The 12,298-nt window shown below is 43.0% G+C and overlaps 1 protein-coding gene across 3 annotated transcripts in view; it reads left to right on the top strand.

The window, feature by feature from the left end:
* The first annotated feature begins 1,445 nt into the window (after positions 1–1,445).
* Positions 1,446–12,298, top strand: part of macrod1 (mono-ADP ribosylhydrolase 1) — a 122,190-nt gene continuing 111,337 nt past the window's right edge. For all 3 annotated transcript variants that reach the window (XM_080416959.1, XM_080416960.1, XM_080416958.1), the window contains exons 1-3: positions 1,446–2,060; positions 2,953–3,054; positions 4,048–4,155. In XM_080416959.1, coding sequence (XP_080273085.1) covers positions 1,598–2,060; positions 2,953–3,054; positions 4,048–4,155 — 673 coding nt within the window. In that variant the 5' untranslated portion in view covers positions 1,446–1,597. The remainder of the gene's footprint in view (positions 2,061–2,952; positions 3,055–4,047; positions 4,156–12,298) is intronic.

The following is a 12,298-nucleotide window of genomic DNA, read 5'->3' on the forward strand; positions in this document are numbered from 1 at the left end:
GTTAAAACAAAAAGTATTTTGTTAAAAGGTTAAAGCACTATATTCTGATAGTAATCATTGCTATAGAGTGTTTGTTCAGTAACAGGAGTCTCCCCGTCTCTCCAGCTCTTTAATAAACAGAAAATACATTTGTCGGTAGGTGTCAAAATCTCAGCCAATCAGGAGAAAGTACCCATTTTTAAGCTTCATTTTTATAGTGTTCCAGTTCCAATTTTGCCTGTCATTTGTTAGTGTCATCACTTCCTTTCAATTTTAACGTTTCACGTTTAATCTATATCCTGATTGAGTTCTCTATCCTGATTGGATAAAATTGGAAATGAAACTGAAACTGAAACGAAAATTCATTTTCTGTTTTATAAAGAGCTGGAGAGACAAGGAGACTCCTTTTACTGAACAAACACTCTATAGCAATGAGTACAATCAGAATATAGAGCTATTTAACACTTATTTTAACCAAAGAAAATCACTTACCCTACCTTTAATAATGACTAATGTGCAGGCCTACAATAATGGGTATGATTGATGATCGAATCCATCGTGGTATATCCGGCTTTGTCGAGCGTCTATGCGAACACAATTGTTCGGGGGAGGGAAGCCGGGCGGGGAGGGGGATATTGGTCATTGCATGTACTCCTACAACAGGCTGGGGCGGCACCGGCATCAGCAGGGAGTGTAACTTGGGTGGGAGGAGTAGGACGAAGGCCCTGCGTCTTCCCGGTGGGTGCTCCTCACTGGCAGGTGAGTCAGTGGGATGCAACAGCAGTGACAACACAGAAATGTGTGTGGGGAGGGCGGGTGCTAGGCAATTTGGCGCCCTAGGCAATATTTTTCCTGGCGCCCCCCCGCTGCCGCACCACCGTTTTTCTGCCACAGTGCCACCAAGAGCCTGAAAAAAAAAAAAAAAAATCGCCCCCCCCCCTAATGGCGCCCTAGGCAACTGCCTACTCTGCCTAATGGGCGCGCCGGCCCTTAAATTAATAACAACTAAATTCTAGAGAAAAATGGGGTAAAAAATAATTGGCTATTCTAAATTAAAAAATAGGTATGATTCATGTCAGGTTTTGTGATTTATGGCTTATGAGAGTGAGAGATAGAACTTATTCCTGTTCACAATATTTTATATTGGACATATATAATGGCATACACGTCCTGATGGTGAAAAAGACACGCGTTCATCCTCCAATAGGGGGCAGTCATGCATCTTTGGAGAAGGAGGCAGGACACATCATATTTCGTGGGGGGTGTATTTTTGATATGGGTGTTGAGAAGTGAGAGAGTACATTCCACTGTACCATCGGCCACTGTTCGCATGTACAAGTTATTTATTTCATGCAACAGTTGTCACATGTTTCACAACACGTCGCTATATATATATATCCTAATATGCAATAAAAAACAATCTACCTCCTTCGTAAGTGTGGTGGTATATTCTCTCTATACGTCACTTCAAAATAAAAATGGCACATGCTTAATAATTGTGTCTCCACAACTGTAAACAGTAGCGTTTCTCTCGGAAACAAAAGCGAAACTAAATTTAGGAATTACATATTCTCAGAGCTGAACTTAGAACATATTAGTTGCCCAGCGGTGTCACAGCATGGCATTTCAAATATTAGCTCTTTTTCCACACATCAGAGTGCTGTCATGCACTGGTCCTCTGTCCCGTGTTGACTTTCAGAGAGTTGGTGTCAAATTCAAAAACACTTTGAGTCCCCTGCTGCCAACTCGCCCCTTGCACTCGGTGGTTGTTGGGCTGGGGAAGAATTTACCATCAAAGTGCAACAAGGCAAGTGTTCTTCTCCCCGGACAGAAGAACACCACAATTAATCGATTGGGGAAGTTTTCAACTGCAGCGACACTTTGGAAGTCGATCCAAGCGGCCGCCGGTTCCTCAGTGTCCTCACCCAGAGGGAACACAGGCTTGTTGTGTCGCATTGCCATCGGCGTGCTTGGTGTGACTACAGCCGCGGCTGTATCTGTCCACAGCAGTGCCCAGGCCACCATGGCCGCAGGGCCGGTGAATCTGAACTCTGCTGAAGGAGACTGGAAGGAGACCAAGGGTGAGACAATTCTTCCCCAGGCCGCGGTTGGATAGTTTTAAATACATATTTTTTTGCACACATACCCGTAGCCCATAAGTGCGTTAAAGTACGGGAAATAAATCCACACTGCTATCATAAACCTGGGATCTACTTTCTTACTGATAATCTAACAATAACAACGTGTTAACAAACACATTAAATTAATTTGCTATTTAATGTAAATTAGTATGCTATATTTCCTCCACCAATAGCCCTGAAACATGACTGTCAGTCATGGATGAACTTCAATCTGGTGTTTTCACTTTCTCCATTTACAGCCCGTACATCTACATAAACGTTCATATTTCAAATATAAAGTGCTTACCCCATGGCCACGGATGTTACAAGTATGTACGGGCAATCAGAAGTACCCATATCTTCCGTATTGTTCAATAAAAATCATTTTAATCCGATCGGTGGCCATTTTCTCCATTCGCTCCTTATGCTTTCACCCACGTGACCCTGTCGGTTGGGAGGTGTACTGCACTTGGATACATTATAACTATGATAAAATGGCCACTGGTCGGATTAAAATGCTTTTTATTGAACAATACGGAAGATACGGGTACTTCTGAAAGCCCGTACATAAATGTAACATCCGTGGCTATGGGGTAAGTACTTTATATTGAAATCTGAACGTTTATGTAGATGGATGAAAATGCAAACACCAGGTTGAAGTTCATCCATGACACGGTCGTGACAGACAACCGTCGTGTGATCCATGGCTACTCCACCAACTGCCTTTTTTGTAAATAATTAAATACAATGATTTATATTTAGCATTACACATCAGAGTATACTGGTAAATATAATAATATGTATTACTGTTAAATTACTTGGACTATTCTAATCCAACCACCATCCCTGTCAGACGTCCTGCTGTCCTTGTCTCTGGAGAAGAGGCGTCCATACTACAGGACTCCTGACTATGTGCCACTGGACAGCGTCCCTGTGGTGACGTCATCCACCTCAGGTCAGATTCTCTGTTTGTATCATAGACTGTAGGTTTGTATCCAGATCACTGTTGCCAGAGTTGGTGAGAGAAATAAGCAGCCATGGGTCGATGAAAACAAGCCCAAAAGAAGCAACTAGGCTAACTAAAATGTCTATTTAAAAATAGCTGATCTACAAGCTCCGAGCTTGTAGCTTGTAGATCTGCTATTTTCAAAAAGATCTTGAAAAGAAAAAGTGAAATATTTGGAATATATTTGAAAAAGAATTTCAGGTGGGGGTCAGCGGAGAAAAACATTAATTTGGGCATCCTTGACATACAAGTGTACATCCCACTGACATGCACTATCTGCTATAGTTATGCAGGTTATTCAACTTTTTCCAACTTTTGAGGTGTGATGTGTTCATCAGGTATCAAATTGGAGTCATAAAAGCAACTGCTACAAGAATTAAATAGTTTAGATGTTTCGGTAAAACTTAAAGCAGGCAGCCAGGCACTCAGGTTGAAGTTCACCATGTAGGTCTAGCTTGGCATGGCCAGACTAATATCACTGCGTAGATATTAGTCTGGCCTGGCATGGCTAGACTTATATCACTGCATAGATATTAGTCTGGAATCTCTGTGTGGAACCTGTCCTGCATTTACAAGTTGTGTTGCCCCTCAACTTCAGGGGCTGCGAAATCCAATCACAACTGAGCGGGTGCCAGACCTAATCTGCTGAGGGCTTTTTGCTTTTGCACTGGCAGATTCGTCTGGTTTCCAGGCTAATGTAGGTCTGTTACGCTCAGAGCGCATGTCGAAAGCTTTTAAAGTTGATGTGGTCGTCTGGTATCAGAGTGGATTCAAGAAAGTATTGGAGCGTTAGAATCTCTGGCCTATGTTTTCTATCTGAAGTCTTCAATCCATTAAGTGGTTCAATTTATTGGATTGTAGACAGTTAAGTGTGTGTGTGTGTGTGTGTGTGTGCGTGTGCGTGTGTGTGCGTGTGTGTGTGCGCGTGTGTGTCATTATCAGATGGCAGTGAAGAGCCTCACTACCCCAGGAATGAGAAGCTGGACCAGGCAATTTCCCTCTTCAGCGGTGACATTACTAAGCTGGAGATAGATGCCATCGTCAATGCAGGTGTGTGGTGTGTGTGTGTGTGTGTGGTAGAGAAGTCACTCTGAAATTACTGAGTTGAATGTAAGCCTCCATCAATGCACCTAGTCAGCTGTGTCTGGATCGTATTCCTGCCTTTGGCAGTTAACATCACAATCCAAATGGATCTGCGTTTGCTTTCTGTTTACTAAGCTGATTCTGGCATAATGGCTGTGACATCGACCAGTTGAAAAAGTGTGGAAAAATACTGAGACAAGCCCCAAGCCCCCCCCCAAATCCATGTGCGTGCACATGTGCATTTGTCTGTTTGTGTGTACGGGAGTAACTGCATAGTGACACTCAAAGCGGGGCTCCCAGCCAAAACTCTGACCTTACCAACGATGAACCTTCTGACATTCTCAGGTAACAGATCAACAGGAACCAAACCCAACAGAACCACAGTCCATACAGCTCAGAACTTTGTCTGAGTCATACTTTTATTTTTTTTTGCTGAAGGCCAGGTACTTTAATTGCATAAAATGTTCCCTGCACGCTATGTGCATTCTCACCCTCTGAACATTTGACCACTAGATGGCGACAAATGACACTGTATTCACTGTGAACCATTTACCGTGGGCATTTAGGGAGATGTAATCGGTGCCTTGGCACAGAGCCTGCATCAAGGGAGGAAGACAGGCCAGCATGCAGGAATGATGCTTGATGATGAGGCTTTAGCACAGAAATGATGGCTTTTACTGGCAGCTGACTGCTGGCAGGTGTAAGTTGTGGAACCAGTCAGTGAGTGAAAGTTGATACAGACACTCATTTCTAGGACGCGCATTGGGAATTTAGTGTTCTGTGTGAAATATGGAGGCTGTTTTATTTGTATGCATATGCGTCTCGCATTTATGTACTTAATGATTATGAGTCTGTCAGTGTGTGTGTGTATAGGTAAGTGTTTTTGTTTGTCTTTGTGGGCATATGTCTGCACAGGTGATTTTTAAGTGGTGTTTTGTATTTTACAAGGATTTTTATAGAGTCCCACTATGCAAAGTGGCACCAAATTAACAAGAGGAAACAGCCCGTAAAGTGTCATTTAGGAAAGAGGACGAGACAAGGTGAGACAGAGTGAAGCACAAAGACAACAGAGGAAACGTGATTGAGAGGGAGAGAGAAAGGCAGGGCCCGTCAGAACGAAAAATGGAATCAAAGGGGAGAGTTAAAGGAGCAGAGGAGAGAGTAGGTGAAAAGGAGAGGAAGAGAGGAGGAGGGAACATCCTGAGACTACCCCCCTCGCCATATTGCCATGGCAACAAGCAGGTACAGGGCACCCGCTAGGGGTTTGGGGCTGGGCAACAGAGTGAGACCCGTTTGTCTGTCTGTCTCTTGCTGATTGATTGAATGTGTCTGTGGTCATTGAGTTGACTGACTGGCTGACCTTTTGGCTTGATTGACTGAGAGGCTCTTGAGTGATTTCAGGCTGAGGTATGCCATCAAGAAAAAGACAGGTAAACAAGCCGAGAGGAAACCACAGCAGCAGGCGATGAGACAATTCCTCAGTTGCCTGAATCAAACACTAATCTGTGGCTAGTAGATCTAACGGCATAGCATTGGTGTCACGCGGCAGCCGCAAGATGGCTGATAAAGTGATACTTTTTCCGCCTCTTAAATATATATAAATGTGTCAGGGAGTATTGCAGATTCTTCTTTTACCCTGACTGCTCTGAAAGGCCTTGAGGCATCATTTAGACCCCAAGGCCACAAACATTCAATTCAAGCCAACTGTGGCCAATTATACGGTATACTGCCAGACTGGTGGGCAAATAGGGAGGGGGCCTCCTGGCCTGGTTGGTGTTGAGGAATTGAGTACTAAACATTACAGACACACAATTTACAACAAAACAACTACAAATAAACATCAAAACACGCACGCACACGCGCACACGCACAGCCTGAGTGAGAGAGATGTGCTGTGGATGTATTTTGTAGATCTTTTGTGGAACGAGTGATCGCTTCGCCTTCCAACAATGAGAAAAGTTTCTCTGATCTCAAATCCACAAAACTTGGATGAAGGAGACACACTGTTGTATTTCAAAAATAATGTGTGAGTGCGTGTGGAGAGAGAGACGAGAGAAAGAGCATGAGAGAGAACTAAAGAGGGAAGAGGCTGGGGCCTTCATACTTAAATGTTCTGAGACTGAGTCAAGAAGTGTAAGAGCTGGTGCAAACGAACAGGTGTGAACACTCATTCCCATCTGTTCTTTCTTTCTTTCTTGCTTCCTCCCTTTCTCTCACACTCTCATCTCTCTCTCTCTCCTTCCCTGCCTCTCTCTCCCCGTGTCTGCCCTGATCGATCAGGTGGGAAGGGCGAGTTGGGAGGTAGGAGGTTCGAGTGGGCGGGCCCAGTTTGTTGTTCTGTGTCGTTCTCAATAAAGATCGGATTTACTGTAACTCTTCCCCTCCTCCTCTCCTCAGTAACCCCCCCTACGCCCGCACCCCTCCCCCTGCCCCACCCCTCTCCGTCCCATCCCCATACACACTTTTACAGCCCTTGGCTCCTTCTGGCTTCTATAAAACACTACAAACATAAAAACCCACAAGCACTTAAGAGCCGTCCTCGCAAGAAGGGGGGGGGGGCATGGGGCGGACAGCGGGCTGAAACATCCTCCTCTTTACACCCCTCCATCACTACGTTCAGAGAAGGAGAATGCGTGAGAGAAAGATGGAGGGGAGGATATATTGTCTCTGATAGGCTAGTTGATTAAGATGGATTGCGCAATGAAATGTCATTGGAGTGATGAGTTTTTGGTGCGTGCGTGTGTGCTTGTGCGCGTGGCTTCGAACTCCCATGCAACTAACTTCACATTTAAACCTTTTTTTCTTTCTTTTCAGATTGATTAAATGTAAATTTTCCAAGCATTACAGAGCTCCGTTTTCACTCGCAGGTTTTTACCCGTTCTTACTTTCAGCTGTCGTTATGTTAATCTTGTTTGACATTAAATGCCAGTTATTTTAGCTACCTTTCACTCGCCTTTTGGAATTTAAATTGAATTTAAAGCATTTTAAGATTGCTTAGTTATTTCTTAGGAAATATGCTTTTGCTGGAGAAGGGTGTGTGTGTGTGCGGTAGCAAAGCCCGCTGATAAATCTTTTAGGCCAGACTATAAAAAATGTTCCCTAAAATTAAGCAGTATGCCGTCGAGTGATGAAGAACATTCATTTACTGACTCAGTCTTATACCCTGTGCTACTCTTCAAAGCACGCCGGAGCTGCCAGGGAGTGTGTGTGTGGGCTTGTGACTAAGTGTGAGGTGTGGCCTGTGTTCTATATTTCTGTGCAAGCATGGATAAGGTAAGGTTACTTATTGTCGTTGTCGGGTGGAAACCTCGTACCTCGTTTTTTCGTAAATGAATTCCCTACTTCATCATACAAGAGTGTCACACAAAAGTAGTGAAAATAGCAGATCTACAAGCTCACAATGCCTCGCGACGCGAAGCGTTTTTAAAATAAATTAAAAAAAGGAACCTTTTGGACGTATGGCAGCGACAATATGTGTCTGTAACAGTCTGCACGTATACACCTGGCCAGAGCTTCACCTGCTTGTATATACTGTGTGTGTGTGTGTGTGTGTGTGTGAGTGTGTGTGTGTGCTGTGTGTGTGCGCACGATTGCATACATTCTTAACTAGGAGAGTGAGATTACAGGTGCCTGTATGTTGTGTGTGCGTGCCTGCGTGTGTGCGTGCGTGCGTGCCTGCCTGTGTGTGTGTGTGTGTGTGTGTGTGTGTGTGTGTGTGTGTGTGTGTGTGTGTGCGCGCGACCGCGCGTGTGTGATATGGTCTCCCAGGTATTCCTCTGCAGGTCAGAGATAAAGCTGTCGGTTGCCGGCGGAAAACTAACTCACTGTGGCAACGGGTGAGAGATACAAGATTAGAGCCAATAGTTTCCTGGCCTGTAGGTGACAGACAGGACTGTCTGCTTAGGGAGAGAGAGGCTGGTAGGGGCTGATACACTTTAACTCCCTCAGATAAACAAACTGAAATGAAAGTATTGATAATTGATGCATTGATAGATGGCCTGCGGGGGAAGAGATTGACAGAGTGAGGGGTGGAGAAAGTGGCAGCGCGGCACATTCTCAAGCAGGTTGACAGACAGAGTGTATCCACTCTATGAGAGGATGGAGTGAAGAGGGCAATAGGATGACAGGGATGGAAAGGGTGGACAGGCAGACACATTGACATCGGTATGCAGGATATGATCCAGCCCTGCTCCCCTTCCTTTGTACTACAATCAGCAGCAAACACAGGACGCCTGTCCCTCCCCACCCTATGACAACTTGGCCAACGCTCCAGGCAACGTAGAATCTTCTTCCTCCTGGCTACCAAGCTGTGGAATGACCTCCCTCTGGGCCTCTGTCAGTCAGGAGGGACTGCAGACTAATGCTGGGAACCCACCAAAAAAAGTGTCCCTCACGCTCTTTATTGGGAGCAGAGGTTTGTGTGCAACTGTTCTCGACAAACCTGCAACCGGACCTACCGGTCAGGTTGCTACTAAAATGTTCTTTATCGGACTAAGCTTATCAAAACCGACACACAGCTTTTCTTATTTAGTATTAAAGATATTGATCTGAACTTAAACGGGACGTGGCTCAGTCAGCACATAAATAGACCAAGATCAACATCCATTGGGCCAATTATCATAAACTTGCAGGATATGTCTATGTACTGTAAGTACCTGAAATATACCCTGAAAGTTTCAATCACATTGACTAGTAGGGGACCTACAAATGCAACAAATGGACATAACATAACACAAGACAGACTATACATTTAAAATTGTTTGTCGAATCATTACAAAACTCACAGAATGTTTCATAACACTGTTGTGCCATGTTTGTGCAACATTATTTTGAAATGGGGTTCATGACTCTTATAATGTACGTTGTCTCTCTGAATAAGAATGCCTTTTAAACGACTTAATTGTAAATTGTATGTCCAGTGAAACAGCTGGAAGGAGCGAGTATGTGTCGATGGACAGGTGGACAGAAATGGAGAGAGGGACAAATGGATGGCCCTAGTTATGCCGTTTGGTACAGTGATCTTATGAGGCTCATACAGACTGACTCTCAGCTCCACAGGTAGAAGAGTCCTATAATTAGAGCCTCATAGTAGCACAGCAAACGCTCTGCTTCTGCAAGGCGTCCCTGATTCTTAGCTGGGTTTGTCAACAGGGCTTAGTGGAACGCTAAGCACCAGAATCAGGCTGTCAGGCATCCCCGATTTAGTTATGCACTAGAACCATTATGTTTAGTGTGCGTATGGAGATTTCCAGACCGAATCGTTGTTCCAATTTGCTTCAAGGTTGCCAAAATGATTTCTGAGCTGTCACCTGGGCGTCGTTTTACCTAATCTGAACTTGGCCACTGGGGATATATACAGTAGTACTAGTATCTCAGTTGAGTGCTTACACATGCCCATAGGGATTTTCAAACACTTGGCAAAGGAGTAAGTGGTGTTTTTTGTTTCAAATCCTTCTTTGAATGCCATTATCTACACAGATCTTAGCTACTTAAGCTGGTGATTGCCAATGTTAGACACTGAGGCTGTACAGGTAGTGATTCCTAAGGGTTTGTCTGTCTATAATGCCTTGGGCCTGTTGAAGTGATATTTTCCCTCAGTACCCTGATATATATATATATATATATATATATATATATATATATATATATATATATATATACATATATTTTTTTTAACGTTCTGTTTATTGAATTTAGTTTCTTTTTGACATACTCACAGGTCATATAGTCATTACTGAAGCAAATAAACAAAGTATCTCAAAACAGAAAAGAAAATGAGTGGGTAACAAGTACCCTGATATCCTTAATATGACATCATAGCACTGGCGTCATATAGACTGGCCTGGACATATTTGGGCATGCCTGACACGGAACTCCTTATATGGGCATAAAGGGACACAGACTGACATATAAAGGAACCTCCATTTATGGCCTTAAAAGGGACACAGACAGACAACAGGCAATCTGGGTACAGCGGCTATTACATAACCGGGTGGGGCATGCATTTCCAACTTTCATTATTCCCGACTTGCATCTTTCCCGAATAGGCTGGTGCCCGGTCCAGTTACTTTATAAGGCATGTGTATTGGTAGTTCTGTAGTTCCTTATCCTGAAAAAGAAAAAACTCCCGCACACTGTCTTCAAATGCAATTAAAAAGATTTTAATGGGAAACAACTTTTCGGTCTGTTAGCCCTTCATCGGGTTATCTTTTGTAGTTCCTTATCCAACCTAAAACATCTGCCACTTTCTTCATTGCATCAGTACAGCCTTATTTCCACGAGTCTAGTCATGTTCAAATCAGCTTCGCTAGTTCTAACAGGGGTCTTGGGAGGTAATGGCAAGCTGGGAACAAGGCTCTATGTTCAGGCTACTCAGTCCTGTCCCACAGGCCCCATTTCTCTCCCTCTCTCTCTCTCTGTGCTGTAGTTACTAGACATCTCTCCTACAGCTGTTGACAGCTCCTCTTAAGGATAGCCTCATGATGCAAGATGACGCGCCACGTTTGCCATCACAGACTAATATTGTGGTTAATAGAGATAGGAAACCACCAAAATATGTTTTATTTTATGTATTGTTTTCTTTTTTATTCACAGTGATAGTGTAATCTGACTATAATCTTCTAGTTTTTAACACACCATTGCCTGAGTTTTATTAGAGGTCCATAATTAATGCTATACAAATTCAGACGCAAATTCATAGATATTCATAATCTTCAGATTTGTAATTTTATTCATAGTGTTCTGAGTTTAGTCAAACATTTAATTGCCTTTTTGCAAAACAAATGGATTGTTGTTGTGCTCTAGTGCAGAGATGAGCACGGAGCCCGCGTGAAACTGCACTGTTTATTCTTACCCTAGTAACTGTACTTGTTCCCTCAGCTCTCAGTTTCTATAGCAATATCCCTTCTGCAGTGACATTGTGCTCCATAAAATAGGGCTGATAGACACACTTTCACAACATGCCTGTCAGACTGTCTTTATACACACAGCACTTACAAAGGCAAATTGGCAGGCCTTGTGCTGCTTCAGTTCATGTAAAGATGATGAGCTGTCGGAAAGTTATCTCTGTTCTGACCTACCTCTCTACAAAGTGGAAAACACAGTCCTGAAGTGGAAAGTTTTCAACATATAGTAAAGGTGTCTATAGTCTAGGAATCTAGTGGATATACTGTAGTAGATGTCAAAAATGTGTTGCAGCACTGCCAGGTGCTGTACTCTTTTTTTTTTCTTTTTTGTATATCCAGCTCTCACCAACAAGAGCATTCAAGGACATTTTTACAATTTCAGTTGTTCCCACAACTACTATACAGTTGGATCTGGGGAAATAAAATGACTCGATAAAAGACTAAAGGACTCTCCTCTGTATTATGGACATGACACACACACACACACACACACACACACACACACACACACACACACACACACACACACACACAAACGGTCTATAAACTCTCATTTTCAAATTAAAAATCAAGATTGACTCTCCCTGTAGGTATAGCAGTGAGTTTCTATGGAAATATGCATCATGCAATTATAATACTCCCTGTACGGTAATTTTGCTGTCAAATAGAGCTAATATTCAGGCTACTAAGATTTCTCTAGGTATTAGCAATTAAGATTTTCTCTCAAAACGTTGCTGATAAAAAATGACATACGAAATGAATAGGAAATTAATCTCTTACTCCCCGAAAAGAAGGGTCATTTGCCATAGTATTACAAAATGAAAGACCACGGGCCTATTTTGTGTATTTAAGGACTCGGATCAGCAGAGACTCTTAAAGGCACAAGGCAGCGGGCTCTTCACCTCAACTTCAGTTTGTAGCTGCTAGACTGTGTTTCTGCCTGCCATCTCCATTAATGTTCAGCAGTCAATGTAAGCCCCTTTTGCCCTCTAGTTTCTCTGGCGTTTGCAGCTGTGGCTGGTTTTTATTTAAAATGTTTTAATAGGCGAGAAAGAGAGAGTGGTTAAATTAAATAGTGCAGTTGATGTGTGTATTCTAGATTTTCTTGTTTGCTTGTTCATTGTAATAATTAAAGTAAAATGTTATTTTCATATATTTAAGTTTAATATACAGTATATATAAAAGTATCTAGCTAAAAGTTATTT

Source organism: Gymnoscopelus braueri (genome assembly GCF_963280865.1).
Source record: "Gymnoscopelus braueri genome assembly, chromosome: 20".
Taxonomy (NCBI): Eukaryota; Metazoa; Chordata; class Actinopteri; order Myctophiformes; family Myctophidae; genus Gymnoscopelus; species Gymnoscopelus braueri.